At 40.8% G+C, this 25,223-nt stretch overlaps 1 protein-coding gene and 1 pseudogene across 1 annotated transcript; both read left to right on the forward strand.

The window, feature by feature from the left end:
- Positions 1–701: 701 nt before the first annotated feature.
- LOC135524238 (ubiquitin-conjugating enzyme E2 N-like) lies at positions 702–21,272 on the forward strand. Its single transcript, XM_064951598.1, has 4 exons — positions 702–810; positions 13,477–13,723; positions 19,249–19,389; positions 19,911–21,272. The coding sequence occupies exons 1-4, from the start codon at positions 781–783 to the stop codon at positions 19,955–19,957; spliced, it is 465 nt and encodes a 154-aa protein (XP_064807670.1). The 5' UTR covers positions 702–780; the 3' UTR covers positions 19,958–21,272.
- A 707-nt stretch (positions 21,273–21,979) lies between these two features.
- The window catches only part of LOC135524239 (diphosphoinositol polyphosphate phosphohydrolase 3-beta-like), a 28,501-nt pseudogene continuing 25,257 nt past the window's right edge, over positions 21,980–25,223 (forward strand).

A 25,223-nucleotide genomic window follows, 5' to 3' on the forward strand; every position in this document is an offset into this window, starting at 1 on the left:
GCTCCACGGGTCCCATTATACAATGCTGATCCCTGCATCCTGATCTGGTCTGGTAGTTTATCATTGAGGGGAGGAAATACACAGGTTTGTTTAGTCTCATGAGGGAACAGGACAGCTAGTTCACTGTGTTCTGTTTATAATCCTTAAAAGCAACAAAAGCAAGTCCTTCAACATCTGCATTGCTTGCTGTTTGGGGTTTTAGGCTGGGTTTCTGTATAGCACTTTGTGACATCGGCTGATGTAAAAAGGGCTTTATAAATATATTTGATTGATTGATTGGTTGTAAATTATAGAGCACCACATGCACAATGCATTGGTCATATCATAGGTCTCTCAGAAATAGATGTACAAAATAATTGTGAAACCCATGTAGGCCAGACATTTTGAAAATTAAAATGAAATCATTTAGCCCTTTCGATTGCCCCCTTACCAAGGAATTATTAACATTTTGAAATTGATCAAGGAACAGTGTGCCTGTGTGATGGATCCAAAGCCTACCTATGTCCATTTCACAGCAACAGTAAGACTAACATGAAACGAAATTAATCACAGATGTTTACACAAACATCACTGACTTTGAGATTGGGATATGTCCAATCAATCACTGTCACGTATCATACCCATTAACCATAATAAAAGTACATTTTCCAAACTATTACACTTTCAGGATGGTCTCATGACGCAAAATGAGCAGAACACCGGAAGAGGTGTGTGCGCGCCTTTCGCTGTCAATGCAAACGAAAGAGAAGAGTCACAGCTAAACCCCTCATTAAAGACAAGATGTCAGGACTGCCCCGTAGGATCATTAAGGTAACTAACTAATCATTGCTTTACGAATTACATAGACTATTGTTGTTGTCTATGACAGATTCATTATGTCCTAGCTAGCTAATCCTAAAATGCTCCGCACTGTTCGTAATTTATTTAGCTTGCATTTGCCGCAGCTGCGAAATTACTTCCGTTTCGACCCTGTTCCCAATAAACGGAATAAAGGTGGGTTAAAAATACACCCACGCCTGTAAAAGATTGCAATTTTTTTTATTTTTTGTGATTGTTTATTCGTTAATACACTAAACACAGTGAATGTAGCATACTGACCAGAGTCTGAGAGAGTTAGGAATCAATATAATGTTAGCTTGCTAGTTAGTTATCTTAAACGTTAGCCAGCCAGTCACCAATTCCGCCCTTTCCAAATAGCTAGCTAACACTATATAGCGAGCAAACTCTATAGCTAGCCGTACATGTGTGTTGCAATGAATGCACAGTCAGACAGCCTACTCCCGTAACTGTGCCACAATATAAACGGTTGCAATCTTTATTATGTGGGCTAAATTGCTCATGAGTATAAATATACTTAGTGCTTAAGTATTAAAGGGTAAATTTAGCAGGCTATTGAGTTAGCATTTAGAACGTTACCATTGTGTGACAGATATTTCCTGTTAGGCCTCTGTTGCTAAGTTAGTTAGCTACCGTAAGTGATGTTTATAGGCAGAAGCCAGGGCATTAGCGGGATCTCAGTTTTATGATCTTAATTTAAATGGACGGTACGATTCCCCTTACCAGTCATCACTTCGAATAAAAGTTTATTGGTCTCGTACACAGACAGATTTGCAGGTGTTATTGCAGGTGCAATTCTTCGCTATGTAAGGAAAGTTCATTTGAATTGTCACTTTTTACATTTAACATTTACATTTAAGTCATTTAGCAGACGCTCTTATCCAGAGCGACTTTTGACAGCAAGCTCTTATTTTCGTCCAAAAAGTCCCTTTCTGAGCTTCTACAATGGGTAAATATGTGTGGGAGGTTTCTTTCAAATCAAAAGGGTTGTTGTCAAAAAGTGTAGATATTCCTTGAAAACCAACTCATCCAACCCCCATGTCTCACTCATAATCTGTTCAAATGTTATTGGAGTTTTTACCCTTGTACGGTGTCCAAAATTAGGGTGACTAAATCAGTGGAGGCCAGAGAGAGAAAGTGGTCTAAAATAAGTACAATTGCACAGCAGTGTGTCAACTAGGCTTGATTCTGTGCCAGAATGAAGGCTACATGGCAGGTTCACTTTCCAGTTGAACTCATCTTTTCGAATCTGCAGGACATTAAACAATCTAGAGGTGAGATGGATATCGATTTTGAGTCATGACATGTAGTATTTTCATATTTTAGTATACGCTTTATATATTAATGCATTTGCATTTAATTCAGCTTGTGTCGTGCTAATTTTGCTTTTTGTGACATGTGGTAAAGATTTTGAAAACGACCACCACAGCATGTAAAATCCTCAGGTTACTGCAAGAAAGCTGCACCACTGTCAACAGTGCTCTGTGCTTATTTTGTATGTATTAGGTTACGAAATTCAACTTTTTGGATATACTGGTAATGAAATGTTAAAGACCGCACTGAACAATACAGAATAAGCATATTTGTCTACATATAATGTATTTTATCAATTTCATCACCAAAGCGTGTTTTCACTTAGTCTGGGCAGAGTGGGTGGAAACCCTAAAAAGTAATTGAATTCGCATAGATTTACCCACTAGCTAGTTCCAACACTGCAGTAGAATGTCTTGCAAATACAATACCATTACACAAATAATCAGAACAACAAATCAAGAAATGACCGAACTGGTCAAATGAACAATCCAGAGTAGATATGTTATAGTGAGCATGTGTCAGAATCCAGAATATTAATACGTGGTGTATATAGACATTAGACAGTATATCATTATGAAATATCTGATAAGAAAGAATGCTAGCTCATCATGTCACACCACAGCTGTCAGGGCTATAGGCCAAGACGCAGCAAATATTTTCGTTTAGCTCGCTTTGCTGACACGAGAAGTGGGACATCAATAGTCAATTTAATTTGACATACACATGAGTAAGTGGTTAGGCCTAGATGCACCAGTATACTAGAGGTTCCTTACTTCCAGCATATTCCCAGTGCACTTGGAGAAATTGTCACACAGCAATTGTCACTCCTAAAGCTAGTGTAGCATAAAGATCAGGTCAGGAGAGAGTTGTAAGATTGGTGCAGAGGTGAACATCATTCTATTAGTTATATACAGTGAACTTAAGCTATTGTACTATCACTTTGTGTGTTTAGAATTATTGTTTTGTTCTCACTCACTAGCCTAGTTCTCCGGTCTCTCCTTCCAGTCTAGGCAGTTTGTTTGCATGGGTTGACTGTCTTCACTCATTCACAGATCAATGAAGTCATGACTGTCTCTGCCCAGCATCTGCTCAGCCCGTGGCCCACAGCGCCTTGTTTTCATTATCCCCCTGTCAAGTTGATGGCTCTCTGTGCTGAAACAGTCTAGGCAATGGTTGTGGATTCCAGAATGTCTTGTAGCTAGTATATTTTAAACTATAAAACAGTTGTTACTAGTTGGCCTCTCTTACAATTTGTTTCAAAATTCTAATCTCGTGCACCTCCTAAAACATTGTGCCCCACATAGGGAATGCTGTGCTTCATATTCCCAAGTTCATGTCCTCTGTCGTTGGTAGATGTCATTGAATAAATGCAATTGTGCTAATAAAGGGGAATTCACACAGGTGGTGAGAGGGGTTGAGTAAGAGAGGGAACATGTAACATTGGTAACATTGGTTGGAGGTGGTTGGAAAAGACGGGAGGGCTGAGAAGTTCTGGGAACTGTTCTCAGTGGGCTTGAGCCCCTGTGAGTGTGCGACTGGTCCGGGAGCCTCTCTCGTCTGTGTTTGGACTGTGTTTTTGTCTGTGGGTTATCTGAAACATTTCAGGAATCTCGCTCGGAGGTGCATTCAGGAAAAAGAAAAAACAGCAGCATGTACAGTGGTTGATGATAGTCCACTCTCTTTTTGTTTCTCTTAGTTGTCTTTCAAAGGTATCTGTAGCTTAGCACTGTAATAGAATTACACTTTGATTATTTTTTTCTTACATTAAAATCAATGCCAAACAAAAAACATTGATTTCAAAGTTTAACAAACCATACAACTCCATGCACAATAACTACTTTTAAAAACTGTCCACGGAAAAAATTACAAACACGAATTTGGTGGTAACGGAGTTACATTAAAATCTCCCTCAAGGATTTATGTGATAAGGTTCTGCAAAACCTCTTAAATATCTGTTCCAAATTAAGATTCAAAGATGTCTGCAGAAAGAACGGGGTGCCAGCTACAGTGCCTTGCAAAAGTACTCATTCCCTTGGCGTTTTAACCATTTTATTGCATTACATCCTGTAATTTAAATAGATTTTTATTTGGATTTCATGTGATGGGCATTCATAAAATAGTCAAAATTGGTAAAGTGAAAAATGAAAACTGAAGATGTGAATACATATGTATTCACCCTTTTGCTATGAAGCTCCTAAATAAGAGCTGTTGCTACCAATTACCTTTAGAAGTCACCTAATTAAAGTCCTCCTGTGTGCAATCTAAGTGTCACATGATCTCAATGTATATATACACCTGTTCCAAAAGGCCCCAGAGTCTGTAACACCAGTAAGCAAGGGGCACCACCAAGCCAGCGGCACCATGAAGACAAAGGTCGTCTGAAAACAGGTCAGGGACAAAGTCGTGGAGAAGTACAGATCAGGGTTGGGTTATAAAAAAATATCAGAAACTTTGAACATCCCACTGATCACCATTAAATTCATTATTAAAAAATGGAAAGAATATGGCACCACAACAAACCTGCCAAGAGCTGGCCACCCACCAAAACTCACATACCAGGCAAGGGGGCATTAACCAGAGAGGCAACAAAGATACCAAAGATAACCCTGAAGGAGCTGCAAAGCTCCACAGCTGAGATTGGAGTATCTGTCCATAGGACCACTTTAAGCTGTACAGAGTGGCCAGAAAAAAAAGTCATTGCTTAAAGAAAAAAATATGCAAACACGTTTGGTGTTCGCCAAAAGGCATGTGGGAGACTCCCCAAACATGGAAGGTACTCTGGTCAGATGAGACTAAAATTTAGCTTTTTGGCCATCAAGGAAAATGCTATGTCTTGCACAAACCCCAACACCTCTCATCACTCCGAGAACACCATCCCCACAGTGAAGCATGGGGGTGACGGCATAAGGCTGTGGAGATGATTTTCATCGGCAGGAAAAGGCAAACTGGTCAGAATTGAAGGAATGATGGATGGCACTAAATGCAAGGAAATTATTGAAGCTAACCTGTTTCAGTCTTCTGGAGATTTGAGACTGATGGAGATTCACCTTCCAGCAGAACAATGACCCGTAGCATACTGCTAAAGCAACACTCATGTAGTTTAAGGGGAAACATTTAAATGTCTTGGAATGGCCTAGTCAAAGCCCAGACCTCAATCCAATTGAGAATCTGTGGTATGACTTAAAGATTGCTGTACACCAGCGGAACCCATCCGACTTGAAGGAGCTGGAGCAGTTTTGCCTTGAAGAATGGACAAAAATCCCAGTGGCTAGATTTGCCAAGCTTATAGAGACATACCCCAAGAGACTTGTAGCTGAAATTGCTGCAAAAGGTGGCTCTACAAAATATTGACTTTGGAGGGGTGAATAGTTATGCACTCAAGTTTTCAGTTTTTTTGTCTTATTTCTTGTTTGTTACACAATAAAATATATTTTGCTTCTTCAAAGTGGTAGGCATGTAGTGTAAATCAAATGATACAAATCCACAAAAAAAATCAATTTTAATTCCAGGTTGTAAGGCAACAAAATAGGAAAAATGCCAAGGGGGTGAATACTTTCGCAAGCCACTGTATGAGGTCAAAGGAAATGGAAGGACTAACAGTACAGATGGATAGCAATTAAAACGGTACCATAGAGGCTCAGAATAAGTTAGAGGAAACAGAAATGGAGGAACGTATTCAAAAAGATCAAGAGTAATATATTATAAAAATAAAGCGAACGGGATGGAATATGGAGATGCAATTATTTTTTAATCATTGAAATGCTACGAAAAATTATTAACTGAATCTTGTTACAAATGACGGAGTCACCCATGATTCACCAAACAATATTTTTAAATAGTAAGTAAAGTACTTAAGGCATGTTTTTGTTTGTCTCCTCCATCTCCACCATCTGATTTCATTATAACTGAAACAGGATCCAAGTGGTAAATATAAAGATCCAGTCCGTTTACAAAATTGGAGGCCTCTTACACTGTTGTGATACAAAAATACTAGCAAAATGCTTAGCGCATAGAATTAAAAATGGTATTGTCGGACATCATTAATCCTAATCAGACTGTTTTTTTTTTTTTTACATTGACGATACATTGGAGATAAAAGGCAAGTACTGGAAACAATAGAACATTATGAAAAACTGGGAAACCAGGACTGGTATTCATAGCTGATTTTGAAAAGTCCTTTGATAAAGTACGACTGGAGTTTCTATAAATTTTAATTTTGGAGAATCTCTTGTAAAATGGCTTAAAGTTATATGTATGGTAACTAGGGACGCACCAATATGACATTTTTGTCCGATATCTTCCTTGCCAAAAAAAGATACAGATAACCGATATTTAAAAATTGTGTCCTTTTTTTAAGCATTATAGTACAGTTAAATAGTTAAAACACACACACACACGGACGCAGTGGTCTAAGGCAATGCATCTCAGTGCAAGAGGCGTCACTACAGTCTTTGGTTCGAATCCAGGTTCCCTCACATCCGGCCGTTTATTGGGAGTCCCATAGGGCGATGCACAACGGGTTTGGCCGTAATTGTAAATATGAATTTGTTCTTAACTGACTTGCCTAGTGAAGTAAAGGTTACGCACACCACACTGACCAAAAAGTTATTTTGTTGGTATTTACGTATGTCCCCGTTACCAATAAAACATCATCAAAACCTATATCTTTCACTTACTTGCTGTGCTGTTTCGTTGTTCATTTGTTCAGTCTCAACCAGGATTTCATTATACATGTCAAGTAGTGAAATTTCAGCTCTGTCTGTTCGTGGCGCCTCTTCCTCGGTGCGCACTGTCACGTCCGTGTCCATATTTTCCAGCGGTGTATGTAACGTTTCACATAAACCCTGTTTCTGTGGGAGGGGGAAAAATTAAGGAACTTGTCTGTCGGCCCTGCATTGAAGACCAAAATTGGTTAAAGAAAATTGTGATGAATATAAAAATAAACCACTTTATTTTAAGGACCAGAAAATTGACAGCTGTGTGAAATAGTTGGCAAGAGTTTTTCGATGTACCGATCCCATGGCACATGGTTTATGAACTGATAAGCAAAACGATGCCAGATTCAAGACTTTGAATTTTTCAATTGAAATTATTATACAAAATTCTTGCAACCAATTGAATGTTATATATGGGGTATACAACCTTCCCAGTTCTGCAGGTTTTGCTGTGAAGAGACTGAATTATTAGATCATTTGTTTTGGTACTGTCCATATGTAGCTTGTTTTTGGTCACAGGTCCAGGAATGGCTGAAGAATTGCAACATTTACCTGGAGCTAACGCTGCAGATAGCAATACTAGGTGATTTGAAAAGTCGTAGTCAATCAATCAATACTATAATACTTTTAGCAAGACTATTTATTTAATTTACAATCTGTAAAAAATGAGAATAGAAAGGTTCAGAACTTTTGACGCGTCACAGCACAATATGGCAAATATAAATCCAATATGGATGGTGTTAAGAGATAGATGGGAGGGGTTGAATGAAACTGAAGGGTGGGACTAATAACAACAAGATAGATTACAAAATGTATGTAAGTAAAGAACTTTTGTGAAAGAGCACAGTTAAAAAAATATGGCAAATAAAAATCAAACTGGATGGGCATCAGAAATGGATGGGAGAGGTTGAGGGTATTGTATTTTCTACATTGTACAACAATAGTGAAGACATCAAAACTATGAAATAACACATGGAATCATGTCGTAACCAAAAAACTGTTAAACAAATCAAAAGATATATATATATATATATATATATATATATATATATATATATATATATATATATATATATATATATATATATATATATATGCCACCTGTTGCCTTGATTCTCTCAACCAGCTTGAAGGAGTTCCCACATGCTGAGCACTTGTTGGCTGCTTTTCCTTCACTCTGCGGTCCAACTCATCCCAAACCATCTGTTGGGTTGAGGTCGGGTGATTGTGGAGGCCAGGTCATCTGATGCAGCATTCCATCACTCTCCTTCGTGGTCAAATAGCCCTTACACAGCCTGGAGATGTGTTTTGGATCATTGTCTTGTTGAAAACAAATGATAGTCCCACTAAGCGCAAACCACATGGGAAGGCGAATCGCTGTGGTAGCCATGCTGGTTAAGTGTGCCTTGAGTTCTAAATAAATCACATACAGTGTCACCAGCAAAGCACCATCACACCACCTCCTCCATGCTTCATGGTAGTAACCACACATGCAGAGATCATTCCTTCACCTACTCTGCGTCTCACAAAGACACGATGGATTGAAACAAAAATCTCAAATTTGGACTCCTCAGACAGATTTCCACTGGTCTATTTGTCCATTGCTCGTGTTTCTTGGTCCAAGCAAGTATCTCTTCTTATTGGTGTCCTTTTAGTACCGTTTGTTTTGCACTCTCTTCTGAACAGTTGATGTTGATGCGTCTGTTCCTCTTATTTGGGCTGCAATCTAAGGTGTAGTTATTTTAATTAATTTGTCCTCTGCAGCAGCGGTAACTCTGGGTCTTCCATTCCTGTGACGGTCCTCATGAGAGCCAGTTTCATCATAGCGCTTGATGGTTGTTGCGACTGTACTTAAAGAAACTTTCCAAGTTCTTGTAATTTTCCGGATTGACTGACCTTCATGTCTTAAAGAAATGATGGACTGTCGTTTCTCTTTGCTTATTTAAGCTGTTCTTGCAATAATATGGACTTTGTCTTTTACCAAATAGGGCTATGTTCTGTATACCACCCCTACCTTGTCACAACACAACTGATTGACTCAAATGCATTAAGAAGGAAAGAAATTCTACAAATTAACTTTTAACAGGGTACACCTGTTAATTGAAATGCATTCCAGGTGACTACCTGGTTGAGAGAATGCCAAGGGTGTGCAAAGCTGTCATCATGGCAAAGGGTGGCTACTGAAGAATCTCAAATATATATTTTTTATTTATTTAACACTTTTGGTTGCTACATGATTCCATATGTTGTTTCATAGTTTTGATGTCTTCACTATTATTCTACAATGTCGAAAATTGTTAAAAAAAAAAAAAAAAACATGAATGAGTAGGTGTGTCCAAACTTTTGACTGGCACTGTAGCTGATATAATGAGAGAGCGTGGACATTAAATTAAACCGATTGGAGATCTTACAACTAGACATCAAGGAAATTTTCATTTTTGAGAATACAACACATGCACATTAGAGGCAGAACCCCTTACCCTCTTTATTGCAGGATTGTGATCATCATTGACACTAGTTCAATTTGAATAGTAGTTTAACAATTAAAACAGTTTAAACACATCAAAGAATCAACACTTCATCACTTCAAAATGTACAAATAAGTTAACTCGTATGTAGTCTAAACAACAAAAGAACATTGAGAAGTAACACATACACTATTATTTATGGAAGCATCATTTCAGGTGAACAAAAACTCCATACCAGTGGTGGCCAACCTTGCTCCACTGATCCCTATCTACTGGGTGAGCAGACTTCTATTACAGCCCAGCAATAGCACACTTGATTATCAACTCATTAGATTTGATAAGTTGAATCATATGTGTTATTGCTGGGCTGAACCAGAACCCTGCACATTCAGAGGACCTCCAGCAGGGTTGGCATGCTCCAATTGTAGTAGGTTTATACATTGTGTGTGATGTTTAACTGTATTTTTGTATACAATGTTTGCTAACATAGACCTACACATATAACCCATGGCATATAGGATATACCCAAGCTTTCTTTGGATATTCATTAGGACCTCTCATCTGCAAACAGACTTTCACAGCTTTTCATATCGGAGGAAAGAATACATCAGAGAAACAGGCTTCGTTATACAGCACTGTTATATTATGTTGCTAATATCTGTCCTCAAAGTTTTCCCCTCTAGGGACTGGAACTGGAGAATATTTTCATAATGTCCTCCCACAAAGTTAAATGCCCTATCCAGTAGCTAACCTTTGGTTTCCCAAACTCGGTCCTGGGACCCCCTGGGTTCACATTTTGGTTTTGCCCTAGCACTACACAGCTGATTCTCATCCTCAAGCTTTGATTATTTGAATCAGCTGTGTAGTGCTAGGGCAAAAACCAAAACATGCCCCAGGACTGGGTTTGAGAAACCCTTGCCTAGGCTATCCAGTAGCCTATACACTCCCTTTACTGACAGCTGGAGCTGCAATTTCATCCTCTTCCATGGCTGTTATCTAATGCATTTGGAGACTGTTTTAAATGTACAATGATTACATCAAGATAGCTTCATTTTTAGCTAGCTGATTATATTTGATTAACTTAGCTATACAGTGTAAAGTTAGCTAGCTACCAACTTGAGTTAGCCTACAAAGTGGCCTACAGTAGCAGGCTAGTTAGCTAATAATAGGTCGAAGGCTTTGTCCGTAGAGCTCTGAGACAGGATTGTGTCAAGGCACAGATCTGGGGAAGGGTACAAAAAAATGTCTGCAGCATTGAAGGTCCCCAGGAACACAGTAGCCTCAATCAACACACAATAATGACAAAGCAAAAACAGTTTTGTAGAAATTTCTGCAAATGGAAATATCATATTTACATAAGTATTCAGACCCTTTACTCAGTACTTTGATGCACCGTTGGCAGCGATAGCAGCCTTGAGTCTTCTTGGGTATGACGCTACAAGCTTGGCACACCTGTATTTGGGGAGGTTCTCTGCAGATCCTCTCAAGCTCTGTCAGGTTAGATGGGGAGTGTTGCTGCACAGCTATTTTGACGTCTCTCCGGAGATGTTTGATCGGGTTCAAGTCCGGGCTCTGGCTGGGCCACTCAAGGACATTCAGAGACTTGTCCCGAAGCCACTCCTGCGTTGTCTTGGCAGTGTGCTTAGGGTCGTTGTCCTGTTGGAAGGTGAACCTTCGCACTAGTCCTTGGAACCTGCTCCAGAGTGCTCAAGGATCTTTCTGTACTTTGCTCTGTTCATCTTTCCCTTGATCCTGACTAGTCTCCCAGTCCCTGCCGCTGAAAAACATCCCCACAGCATGATGTTGCCACCACCATGCTTCCCTGTAGGGATGGTGCCAGGTTTCCAGACATAACACTTGGCATTCAGGCCAAAGAGTTCAATCTTGGTTTCATCAGACCAAAGAATCTTGTTGTTCATAGTCAGAGTCCTTTAGGTGCCTTTTGCAATCTACAAGTGGGCTGTCATGTGCCTTTTACTGGGAAGTGCTGCAGAGATGGTTGTCCTTCTGGAAGTTTCTCCCATCTCCACAGAAGAATTCTGGAGCCATATCAGAGTGACCATCGGGTTCTTGGTCACCTCCCTGACCATGGCCCTTCTCCCCCGATTGCTCAGTTTGGCCGGGCAGACAGCTCTAGGGAGAGTCTTTGAAACTACAAACTTCTATTTTTAAGAATGATGGAGGCCACTGTGTTCTTGGGGACCTTCACTGCTGTAGACATTATTTGGTACCCTTCCCCAGGTTTTTGCTCTGACATGCACTGACAACTGTGGGACCTTTATCTAGAGAGGTGTGCCTTTCCAAATCATGTAACATGAATTGAATATACAACAGGTGGTAAATCAAGTTGTAGAAACATCTCAAGGATGGTCAATGGAAACAGGATGCACGTGAGCTCAATTTCGAGTCTCATAGAAAATGGTCTGAATACATATGTAAACAAGGTGTTTTATTTTATACATTTGCAAGACTTTCTAAATGGTTTTTGCTTTGTCATTTTGGGGTATTGTTCGTAGATGGATGAGGGGAAATAAATATTCGGTGCATTTTTTTAAACAAGGCTGTAAAGTAACAAAATGTGGAAAATGTCAAGGGTCTGAATATTTCCTGAATGCACTTTATTGGTATTTTAGGCTACTATGGGAAAATTAGTAGGCTAGTGAAGAGGTCTAGTCCTGTAAGAGGCCATCTTTGTTGCTGCACCTGTCACAGGTGTCACCCTGCCTCTTGCATTACCATAAGGCCATATCAGATTGCTTATGCTCAGTCATGTTGAGCCAGGGCCTAAAATTAACACCCACCACCTGTCGATTTTGTCATTGGCGTGTAAAATGTTTATTTCACCAGCCACGTTGGCGGGGGTAGGGGCACCACAGTGTGAGCATTTCACTCACATTTTTTTGTAAAAATAGTCAAGTATGATCACGTTTACAGTAAAATAAATGCTGCAGTAGCAGTTTTCAAAGTAGTTCCGCCGTTTTTGTTTCATAGCTGGTAAATTAATCGCACAAACTACGAATCCTATATAGCCCATCCCACCTCGCGCTGCAACACTGCCTGGCTGGTGTCTGTGCGCACTTATTAAAGAGCTGTGCACTGGTATAAAATTAGCTCTAATTTACTTGAAACGAAAGTCTACTGATGTGAGACTTTGTTTCTTGGCTATTTACATTTTGTTCATAAACTAGGTGGTTTTTCTGTTTTTGAGTTTCAAATGCTAGGGAAGAGAAGACAACGCTTCTACTAGTAAGACTCAATCTCACAGGTAGAAACATGACTCCAGTCACGCTACCACGGTAACCTCCCAGCCTTAAAAGGGCAGGTGAACATTTGTCTCATCTATGACATTTTGGTTAAAAGACTCGCGTCACAAAAAATGTATTATTCAATATACCACATTAGTTACTACTTACTATTAATACATATATTGTTTTCAAAACATTACATAGCATGCACATCTTTTTTTATGTTTTGTTGGTGTAATCTTTGCGCCACAAATTATTTTGGTGGTTAAAAAAATCTGAGGTGCCACATTGGCTGGTGGACCAAAAGGTACATTTTATGCCCTGGTCACAGCCCTGAGCCTGGGGGTAGTTGCCTCCATGCTGAGCTAGTCAGCCTACAATGTGTACTCTTCAATCAACCACTAAAGATTGAATTATATATATATATATATATATATATTTTTTTAAATATTTTTTAAATACATACATAAGGGGGCTCCACCCGGTGACGCCTCCACATTGATGGGGAAAGTCAGCCCTAGTTGTCACCTGGGTTGTATTCATTAGGAAAACATTTGGGAAAGTTTTGCATTGGAAAACAAAAATTTGTCGACTTAGCTGCCTGATATTCTGCTTTAAACTGTATTGCAGCCAACTATAGAGCCACTAAGCGTAGTGACGCACTGCTAGCTGCCTAGTAGGAGGCGTGGGCCAGCATAGGTTAGATGTTTTGGGTTGTGGGCAATGTCTTTGAAAGATTGATCAGTCCTAACACTGAAATTAGAATTTTCTGGTCAATTTTCTTAGTATTGTAAGGGATGAGTAAGCAGTGGAACAAACGTACGAATGTGCCTGCTGAACAATGGTTTCCACCACAAGATTTGCATCTAGGCCTAACTCTGTTTGTATGTTTGTCAGGAGACTCAGCGCTTGATGGCGGAGCCTGTCCCAGGCATCAAGGCGGAGCCTGACGAAGGTAACGCCCGCTACTTCCATGTGGTCATCGCCGGGCCCCAGGACTCGCCCTTTGAAGGCGGCACGTTTAAACTCGAACTCTTTCTTCCCGAGGAATACCCCATGGCAGCTCCAAAAGTACGCTTTATGACCAAAATATACCATCCCAACGTAGACAAGCTGGGAAGAATATGTCTAGACATATTGAAAGGTAAGGGGCGCTTGACTTGGGTCATTTTACACTGACATGGTAGCCTGACATCCAAACTGATTTTGCTGTTTCACTGTTGTTTCTGTTCAGGTTAAGTTAATCAACAGTGGGCCGCGTTACTTGCATATGCACCTAAATATTTTGCTGTGCGACCTGGAATTTTTATTTAGGAGCGCCTGTGCGCCTAGAAAAAAAATCGTCAAGATAGTTGTTCCAACGATTACTTCACTGGTCCCTTAGTGCCACTGAGAATACACTGAGCATATTTATGACAGTCATGCTTGCACCATTACTACAAATAAAAATGTTTTTCATTGTGCTCCTAAATGTCTTTGTGCGCTCCTACATTGTTCAATGTAGGCACACACACGCTCCTTGCAAAAAATAAGTGTCAGGTTTTGAAAAAACTGTTAATTTGTCAATGCAACATGGCTTCTTGAACACATAATATTTAGACTGAGGTTGTTAGCAAAAACATGGCAAATTATGTCCTGAAAGCATTTTTAAAAATGTGGTAGCAGGTGCAGCTGATACAAGGACAGAGATTCCTTTCATCCCCCTAACACTGTACCCAAACCGGCCGTGCGCAAATTGATTTTGTCCCCCCACACCAAACGCGATCACGACACACAAGTTGAAATATCAAAACAAACTCTGAACCAATTATATTACTTTGGGGACAGGTCGAAAGCATTAAACATTTATGGTAATTTAGTTAGTAAATTTGCAGTTGCTAGCTAATTTGACCTATTTAGCTAACTTGCTGTTGCTAGCTGTTTTGTCCTGGGATATAAACATTCAAGTTTTTATTTCACCTTTATTTAACCAGGTAGGCTAGTTGAGAACAAGTTCTCATTTGCAACTGCGACCTGGCCAAGATAAAGCATAGCAATAAGACACATACAACAACAGAGTTACACATGGAATAAACAAAACATAGTGAATAAAACAGTAAAACAAAAAGTCTATATACAATAAATAGGCCATGGTGGCGAAGTAATTACAATATAGCAATTTAACACTGGAATGGTAGATGTGCAGAAGATGAATGTGCAAGTTGACATACTGAGGTGCAAAGGAGCAAGATAAATATATAAATACTGTATGGAGATGAGGTAGGTAGGTAGATGGGCTATGTGCAGTGATCTGTGAGCTGCTCTGACAGCTGGTGCTTAAAGCTAGTGAGGGAGATGTGAGTCTCCAGCTTCAGAGATTTTTGCAGTTCGTTCCAGTCATTGGGAGCAGAGAACTGGAAGGAAAGACGACCAAAGAAGGAATTGGCTTTGGTGGTGACCAGTGAGATATACCTGCTGGAGCGTGTGCTACAAGTGGGTGCTGTTATGGTGACCAGTGAGCTGAGATAAGGCGGGGCTTTACCTAGCAGAGACTTGTAGATAACCTGTAGCCAGTGGGTTTGGCACTGTGATAGACTGCATCCAGTTTGTTGAGTAGAATGTTGGAGGCTATTTTATAGATGACATCACTGAAGTGGAGGATCGGTAGCATGGTCAGTTTTACGAGGGTATGTTTGGCAGCATGAGTGAAGGATGCTTTGTTGCGATATAGGAAGCCAATTCTAGATTTAATTTTGGATTGGAGATGCTTAATGTGAGTCTGGAAGGAGAATTTACAGTCTAACCAGACACCTAGGTATTTGTAGTTGTCCACGTATTTAAAGTCAGAGCCGTCCAGAGTAGTGATGCTGGACTGGCAAGCAGGTGCGGGCAGTGATCGGGTGAATAGCATGCATTTAGTTTTCCCTGCGTTTCAGAGCAGTCGGAGGCCATGGAAGGAGAGTTGTATGGCATTGAAGCTTGTCTGGAGGTTAGTGAACAGTGTCCAAAGATGGGCCAGAAGTATACAGAATGGTGTCGTCTGCGTAGAGGTGTACCAGAGAATCACCATCAGCAAAAGCAAAATCATTGATGTTTCCAGAGAAGAGTCGGCCCGAGGATTGAACCCTGTGGCACCCCCGTAGAGACAGGCAGAGGTCCGGACAACAGGCCCTCCGATTTGACACACTGAACTCTCTGAGAAGTAGTTGGTAAACCAGGCGAGGCAATCATTTGAGAAACCAAGGCGGTCGAGTCTGCCAATAAGAATGTGGTGATTGACAGAGTCGAAAGCCTTGGCCAGGTCGATGAATACGACTGCACAGTAATGTCTCTTATCGATGGCGGTTATGATGTCGTTTAGGACCTTGAGCGTGGCTGAGGTGCACCCATGACCAGCTCTGAAACCAAATTGCATAGCGGAGAAGGTACGGTGGGATTCGAAATGGTCGGTAATCTGTTTGTTAACTTGGCTTTCGAAGACCTTAGAAACGTTGAGCTGTTATGTTACCTGAAATGTACTCTGACAATTAATCCATCATCCGAATCGTTTCTTGTCATCTCTCCTCCTTCCAGGCTTTTTCTTCTTTGGACTTTGTGGCGATTGGCGTCTAACTTTCATAGTTACCACAACAACCGACCAAACTCAGTTAATCTTTCAATCACCCACATATTTATTCCACGCAACAACGCGATTGGTGTGGTCGGGATGTAATAGGTTTGTGTTAGGAAGGGATTATCTGATTCTAGGTCTGACATTAAGAGACATCTACCCTTTTCTGGAAATATCAAAAATATATTTGACCTGTTTTATCATCAAAAGTATTTATGTACAATCCAGTTAATCATATCATCATCTGACTGATAACAGGTAGCTATAGGGCTGGGCAGTATACAGTATTTGACCAAATCCGGTATTGATGCACGCATCGGTTTTAGTTTTTACTTTTCCTTCTATAACATTATTTCAATGTTTGGTTTGTTGAATGTGATATGCTACTCTGCCGTGTGTAGCGTCTGTTTTTATAGTTTTCTCGCTGCTTAAGTCGTCTCTTTCCGCTCTCCCGAAGCGCGCAATTGCAGCCTGCAATTCGGGGCATTCCTGCATGCAGGAACCCATCTTTGTAACATATTTAAGCTAGGACAGGCAGGAGGTAGGGGTGCCCCAGTACAGTATGTGACTTTAATGCACAATAACATTGGTGCCAGCTGCCAATAAACCCCACAGTAGAAGTGTGGGGGGCGAAAACGGCATCTAGCTAGCTGTACACCGGTAGACAGTGTCCTTCGTACCCGCCTGTCGGGCAGTGTTTTCCCGTAATTCTGTTAACAACGCAAGGGCAAGTGTTCGGCAGGCGAGAGCAAAGGAAACTGTGCTAGTTTAGCAAGCTAGGCCGGTACACAGCAGGCCTACCGCCAGCACAGCAGGTGGGGGCTACACAGTGTGCTAACTAGCTAGCACACGGTGTCACTAGTTAGCTAGCATACGGCATCGCCCCAGCCTGCTGTGGTGGCGAATGGTTTATAGTGTCCTTCGCGATCGCCTGTCGGACACTGTTTCCCACAGTTCTGTTAACGGTGAGAGCAGGTGTTCGGTAGGCGGGAGCTAAGGACGCTGTCTACCGGTGTCAACCCTGCTAGCTAGTAAGGAGGACTCTGGGAGGCGGGAGCGAAAAATCTCAGGAATAGATGCATGCAGGAATGACCCGGGCTGCAGTTACACATTGTCTTGCTTTCTCCATGCCGCTCTCCACACAGATCAAGCCCCGCCTCCTGCCACTCAAGCAGCGCAGAAGGCTGGCAGTAGTTGCTCACCCACTTGTATTCAGTCTGCATGATCAATGCAGACCATGCAACATGTTGATGACAACGATGCAGATTTTCTGCTTTGCTTCTTAGTATAAATACACAAGGGTTATATAATTACACATAGTTTGTGTATCTTAATGTCTGCAAACAGCTAGTTTGTCTTTTCTTAGCAAGTTGTGGCTAACAAATCGTTTTAGCAGCTAATGTTTATAGCTAGTTAGCTGGCTAGCTAACTAATAAATGTACTGAGTCAGAGCCAACGTAGCTAGCTAATACAGCCTGATACATAAATCCACAATTGGGGGGGTGCAAAAGTATCTTCTAAATAAAAGAGGAATAGGCTAAGCATGAATATGTTAGCTTCATGACGTAGCTAATAGAAAACAGTTAGGCGAAGATTATAGGGTCCCCTAGGAAACACTGTCCAATGAGTTCCTACCCTATCACAATAACGCCGCCCTGGGTTTTTCAATCTTTATCATGTCAAATGTCAAACAGCACTGTATTCAAAGTGCCCGCTATTATATACTATCTACCTCATTTTCGAACGTTGCTATGGGCACAGTCAAACAACAGGAAGTGAGGGATTCGGGTTCCACTTTACTTCCCTACAGAAGCCTGCCGGTGAAAAACTTGCCAGAGTAAATTATTTGAAAGAGTCAATTTTCTAGAGTATAAAAGTCAAGTAAATAAGTGTGTTGTTTTTATATTTCTTTTAAGTTCGCTAACGTTACTAGTAGGCTATTTTTGTTGTGATGATAACGTTAGTTGTGTTGTGTCAAGAGTTAAGGCCCGGGCCATCCACCAAGCCAATAACTAAAGGTAACTATAATGAAATACTATATGCTACATAACTATAAAAGCATCCACACTAGAGGAAAGTTTGTTTATTGTTCTACAGTCCTACACCTGTCAATCCACTGATCAACACATCCTTCTGCACGCTGCCTATTAATCAAGTGTTAACACAAGACTATTTATGAGGTCACATTAGCAGGACAGTAATATGGTGTATTTTGTCACGATGTATCAGCTAATTTCTTGTGGCGTTGCATATGAATTATGATAATGCGGGAGCACTGAGGAAGTTGTCCATAGTTTCCGCTTTTGGCGTGCGTATTTTAAGTGTTAAAAAAATGAGGTGGATAAAATTATAATAACTATTCTATTTCCATCATTTCAACAGGTCATCCAAGTGTTTTGATCAAAGTTAAATTACAATTGCAGTATTTGGTTAAAAATAACACAGATTATTATTTTTTTGCCCAAATATTGCAGCCCTAAGTGGCAGTGTGGAAAGGATCTCAAATGAGTGCAGAATGGAGAAAGACTCATTTCGAAATTGCTTAGAATGTATGTGTTGCCACTCTAGGGTCATGCACTACTCACAAAGCAAAATTTGAACTTGTATTATTCAAAAACATCAAATAGCATCAACATTTAGAAAAATATTGTGATATATTTCGGCCTTATCGCTCAGTCCTAACGGATACAGGGGAGATGTCTTTAACTGTCTGTCACACCGCTGCAGCTTCTCTGTATGTCTGTCATACACATCAGTGAGTTCAGGCTCGTTAGTGGGACAGGCCTGGGAATTGTTTCCTGCCATATACCCACTGCATTAGAATCATGTTTGGCCTGCGAGCGCTATGAGGGATTTTCCTTTTTAATCTCGCCCAAAAGATCAAGGGCTTCTCAGATTCAACTTTTGACCTCCCACACAAGCCGCATATCCCATTGCTGTGATATGCCCCCATTGCTCAAAATGGATACATGGCTCAAACTTCTCTTTCTCCCCCTCGCCCCTTTTTCTCCTCCCTTTATCACTCACTTTCTCCCCCTCATTTGTACTTTTTTGTTTTCTTATAAAATCTCCTTCCACAGATAAATGGTCTCCAGCCTTACAGATCCGCACAGTCCTGCTATCAATCCAGGCATTACTAAGCGCTCCTAACCCTGATGATCCTCTAGCGAATGACGTTGCGGAGCAGTGGAAATCCAATGAAGCTCAAGCCATAGAGACAGGTGAGTCTTGATGAAGCCCGGCTCTGAGCGGTGAACTCCTCAAATGCACTTCTACTCACTCACCACACCCACTTGCCTCAGTCATGTTCGTTATGGCAGACAACAGAAAGGGAAAATGAACTTTTCTTTTTAGACCAGTCCAGGTCGTTTCTCCCTATTTCAGTCCATGTTATTGTGTGTTTGGTGCCCAGTGAACAAAACCTTGTTCAAATTTTACACAGTAGCTCAGTTTCTCAATGCAGCCTACCGTTCAGCCAATCCAACACTGATTAATATTGGTGCTGATGCTCTATCTTACTGGTAACTTTAGATGCTACACCTTATGAACTCATGACTTCTTTTGATATAAACATTTAATTTGTATATTGTAGCTTTTTTACCCTGTGGCCTATCCTGCAAAGCAAGTACAAATGTGATGAAGTTACAACTTGAAGCCTCAAGGATTCTAGCAAAAAAACAATAAATAACTGACTCACTACACTTGCTTTCTGAGCTCATCTCTCCCTTATTTTGTGTTGCAGCCCGGACATGGACCAGGCTTTACGCTCAGAACAACATAGAAGTGTAAAAAAGGTGAAAAAAGCGTCGAGAAACCAAGCGGGAAGTCAGTGTGAACACACATTCCTCATCTTCTGCCAAGACCTCTTCTTCTACCTAATTCATGTGCATTTAAAGGACACCATATTGGAGGGGGGGGGTGCAATAAAAAAAAAGTGGAAAAAAAGACCAGTGAATTTGATAAAAATGCTCATAAGAGAAATTGAAAAGCCTGACTTGTCGTCTTTGTCATAATACACTACTGTTCAGATGCATCGGCAGATCTGACTCACCACCTGGTTCTTTTTCCATTCATTTTGGAGGAAACCAGCAGCATCCGCTTTAATGAGCTTCGTACAAAAAAAATATAAATAAGTGTCTATCCCATGTCTGTTTTGTGGGGGAGGTTAAGATTTATTGTCCAAGATTGCCTGACTTTTTACTTTTCTTTTAACTTTGTTGTCGCTCGTGATGCTGGTTGTTTATTGAAAGCAGCTGATTAACCCCAGGTAGACACACCCTTTGAGACAGACTATAGATGGACTCATTCCTCTATAGAAGGCCTACTAGCAAAACAACAACTTTGCTCCTGCTAAACCACATCTCTGACTTGAACATTAAATACAAGTAACAATATAATGACTAAACAATTAATCTGAGCCTGCCATCATCACGTTTAACTGTTGCAACCGCTGTCGATGTAGAGACCCTAAAGTAGGCTTGGAACCTTTGTGTGGGAGAGCGGTAGGGATGGCGGGGACAGGAATTCCATAATTTTCTATCGTTTTAGGGATATATTTTATTATGTCTTATCTTATTTGAATGTTTTCCTGACATCAGCCTACTACAGTGGAGGCTGGTGGGAGGAGCTATAGGAGGACAGTATCATTGGAATGGAATGTATCAAACACATGTAAACCATGTCTCTACTACTACTGACTCTGGCTACATGGCTCTTTTAGCTTCTTTTTCTTCCTGTTTATCACAATCTAATGTTATAAGACACAACGGTTGACTTCCTCCCCATGGCATTTATTTCAGAAAATAATAGGGGGGGGGGGGGGGGTGCATTGAAGTTGTCAGTTCGGTAGTGTGTACGGAGGGGAATTGTGTTCGAAGGGGTTGTGGGGAGGTAGAGGGTGAGGGGAGATTGGGGCTAAGGGAATGGGGAGATCACTGAACAATATTTGTCCATTTGTTTTTGGTTTGAAAAGTATTTTCAGTTCCATGTATATTAATTATTTCTATTGAGGGGGAAAATGGTTACCTGCTCTCTGAATGGTATGAAAACAGTCCACCGGTATTCTTTTTTTTCTGTAAATAAAATCGGTTGATTAATAAGAAAATATTGTAAGCCTTTGTTTTTGAAGTAAGGACAGCAGGTTAGGATTTTTGGCATATCCTCAATTCTGTCATTGAATACATTGAACTCAACAGGTCAGATTAAACAGTGAACAATGACTGCCCTCAGATGAGTAGAGAAAAAATAGTAACACTTGCTTATTTCCAGACAGTCTTAATCTTCACTCTGATCCTATATTTTTTTAGTTAGTCTATCCTTCAATTTATGGTGTGAAAGTCAGGCAACACCTGGTGATACAAAGAGATGACTTTGCTCACATATACCATCATCCAAAACACATGATGGCCAGGTGCTTCAGTTTCTTGATTCACCATTATAGGACAGCATAGTAAAGTGAAGATCGATATAATTTTAGGTACAATGGTGCAGGTTTGACTGAGCTGGCTACAAGGTAAATGTATTGGTGTCGAACATTGCATTGAGTGCAGAAGCCTACTTGCTTGCATCTTTAACTCAAATAAACGGTGATGTTTTCTTATGGACCTCGAAATGGGGACTTGGCTTTCACTTATGCCAGAATGTAAAGTTTTAAATAGTATACTTGCAGGTAAGAGTAGCACCGTAAACAACTTGAAATTAGATTGAGTATGCTAGGATTATGACAACCGAGGGCGTTTCATGTATGTTTCAGTTTGGGAAACGGCAAGTTATTGAACGTCTAATCGTGGCATGTAACGTCGCAGGGGCTGGCGCTGATATGTGGTCGCTGCGTTGTCGTTAGGTCAGCAAGACGCGGTGCTCACGGACCACACACAGATGGTGTTAGCTGGCTTAGAGAACATGCAGTTTGACAGCGGCAACTAGACAGGATGTTATGCAGAATCATCAACACACCGGGGATATGGGGTGCTTAATTGCTGTGAATGAATAGATGAACGACGTTGAAGTTTGATTGCCTGAAGGTTTATTTTGAGATTCTGTGCGTAGTTTCTTGCTCCTCTCTTGACCAAGTAGGCACTTGACTTGATCTGGTTGGATCCTTACGCACTCCACCTTTCGGATATCCTTGGAGCACGAAGGTTGTGAATATATGATGAAGTTTAAACCCAACCAGACGAGGATTTATGATGGCGAAGGTTTCAAGAGAAGAGCGGCATGTTTATGTTTCAAGAATGAAAAAGAGGACGAGGTATGGATGATCTCGGTGTCTAGTTTTCCGACCATTAACATTGTATAGATATTCACATGACTGACGCATCACAACATATTTGCCTATTTTACCACGTTCTTTATTATCTTTCAGATAACGAAAACCTTCAGTAAACTTTCCATGTAAATATATTTTGTCTACCTCTGACAGATTCGTACGTGGCATTAATCATGGGATGTCATAGGAGAGAACGTTACAGGCTGGGAGGGTGTGTTAGGTCTGTTGATAAACTGTGTGTGTGTGCGCAAGAGAGAGAGAAAGGAAGACATTCAGGGAGGAAGAAAGGCAGTTATTGATTCATGGAAGTCCAGCTTAATGGGAATCAGCTATAAATGCACAAACATCTGACCTATAAAAGGATATGCTTATGAGAGCTCATGTAGATCCTGGCAGTCTCTCTCTGACTCAGCCAGAAAGTGTCCATAACAACACTGGTCCGTATGTCATCGCAGTCATGTAATTTCCAGTGATACAGAGAGAGGAATAACGCATGTTTTGATGCCGCTTACGTTTTATAGTTTTTTTCAACATCAAAGTTTCATTGACATGGATAAGCCGTGTTTTCTCGGGCCATAGTTTTAATAAACAAATATACAAAAACAACTACCCCCAATTGGATGCAGAATGAGAATTAGGCTACTGTATTTGGACATATAGTTTACCACCTTTTTGGACCTATAATCACGTTTCCATCCATTTCATGCAGATGAATTACCTGGCTCGTGAAAAAAAACATCAGATTTGAAAATGCAATTGAAACCCATTTAACCTGTATTTTATTCATCGGTAATTGGAAATTTAACTGCAAAAGTTATTTTTATGTGCACTGTTGTCATGCACAGCCTTTTATCAGCAAAAAGTCAGTTGATGGAAACATCTCGTGGGAAAATGTGTATAATTGCTTAATGCAGATTTTAGAATATTCGCATGAAAATCTGTCACAAATTGGATGGAAACCTAGCTATCAAAATCAAATAACATTTTATTGGTCACATACACATATTTAGCAGATGTTATTGCATGTGTAGCGAAATTGTGTTCCTAGCTCCAACAGTGCAGTAGTATTTACCTTCACAACAATACACACATCGAAAAGTTAAATAAAGGAATTAAGAAATATATAAATATTAGTACGAGCAATGTCGGAGTGGCATTGACTAAAATACACTATATATGAAATGAGTAAAACGGTGTTTAACATTATCAACGTGACTAGTGTTCCATGTCTATGTACATAGGGCAGCAGCCTCTAAGAGTTGAGTAACCGGGTGGGAGCTGGCTCGTGATGGCTATATAACAGTCTGATGGCCTTGAGATAGAAGCTGTTGTTCTTTCTCTCGGTCCCAGCTATGATGCACCTGTACTGACTTCGCCTTCTGGATGATAGCGGAGTGAACAGGCCGTGGCTGTCCTCAATGATCGTTTTGGCCTGTGACATCGGGTGCTATAGGTGTGCCCCCGGGGATGCGTTGTGCAGACCGCACCACCCTCTGTAAAGCACTGTGGTTGCGGGCAATGGAGTTACCGTACCAGGTGATGATACAGCCCGACAGATGCTCTCAATGGTGCTTCTGTAAAAGTTTGAGGGTCTTCGAGGCCAAGCCAAATTTCTTCAGCCTTCTGAGGTTGAAGAGGCGCTGTTGCTCCGCCTTCACCACACTGTCTGTGTGGGTGGACAATTTCAGATTGTCAGTGATGTGTACGCCAAGGAACTTGACGTTTTTCACCTTCTCCACTGCTGTTCCATCGATGTGGATAGTGGCGAGATCCCTCTGCTGTCACCTACACATTCATAACCTACAATACACCTCTGCTCTTAGCAAAAGAGTGCCATCTGCACTGCTATTTTAGCTATCAGTTAATATGACTATTCTCTCACTGATTTCATTTACTTATTTCAGCAATTTGAGTTTGTTTTCAGTATATTTGTCTAATGTTTTTGGGGCATTTTCTGTTTTAATGTTACTCCTGAATCACTGATATAATTCATTTTTAACAGAGATGAGATTTACTGAGACTGGATCAGGGGTTCACCAATCAGAGCCTTGATGGGGTTGGCAACAGTAACAAGGGGTGATGTGTAATGAACCTAGGGTGCTAGTGCCCTGGGTAAAACTTTTTGTTTTGGGGGGGGGGTTCTTTATGACCATCAGGGGACGTCCCCGGGACAAACCCGGCAATAGACAAAAACCTCCAGGGGTCCAAGACAACATCCCAAGAGTCCTAAAAACATCCTCGGGGGCATCCCCCGGGACCAACAGGGAACTAGACAAAACCTCCAGGGAATCCATGACACAACGCCCTGACGACTTTAGGTGACCATTTCATAATGACGCATTTTTAAGAACAAAATAGTCACTGTAGATTCAGACTTATTCATTGCCCATTTTTTGTTAGGTCACGTGGAATTCATGACCACGTCTACATAGCAATTCACTAATGATGATACATAAGGCGGACAGGAATTAGTCCAACCATTTATCTAGAACAGTAGTCACCCACCGGTCGATCGCATTCCTTGTTGATTGCCAAACATTTCTGTAAAAAACCCAACGATAAAGCCTTGCGTTCCTATTTTAATTTATTAGTCTCGCGCTGTTGGAGGTAGGTACCCTGATTTCAGTTGCCCTGCGTGGCAGGTAGGCAAAGTGTTCCCATTTTGAACCATTTCATGTGTCTGAAGGTACAAACTCTTCCTTTCCGGTGGCCCGGAGAGCAAGTAAAGTGCACAATAGGCCCAGCGCTGGCCAATCAGATGGCTCGGAAAACCGTATCTGCAGTAAC

This window comes from Oncorhynchus masou, chromosome 31 (assembly GCF_036934945.1).
Source record: "Oncorhynchus masou masou isolate Uvic2021 chromosome 31, UVic_Omas_1.1, whole genome shotgun sequence".
NCBI lineage: Eukaryota > Metazoa > Chordata > Actinopteri > Salmoniformes > Salmonidae > Oncorhynchus > Oncorhynchus masou.

Coding starts and splice junctions, on each gene's coding strand:
- LOC135524238 (XM_064951598.1), top strand. CDS start 781: ATGTCAGGACTGCCCCGTAGGATCATTAAG. Junction 811..13,476: donor TGCCCCGTAGGATCATTAAG/GTAACTAACTAA, acceptor TATGTTTGTCAG/GAGACTCAGCGCTTGATGGC. Junction 19,390..19,910: donor AGCTCAAGCCATAGAGACAG/GTGAGTCTTGAT, acceptor TTTGTGTTGCAG/CCCGGACATGGACCAGGCTT.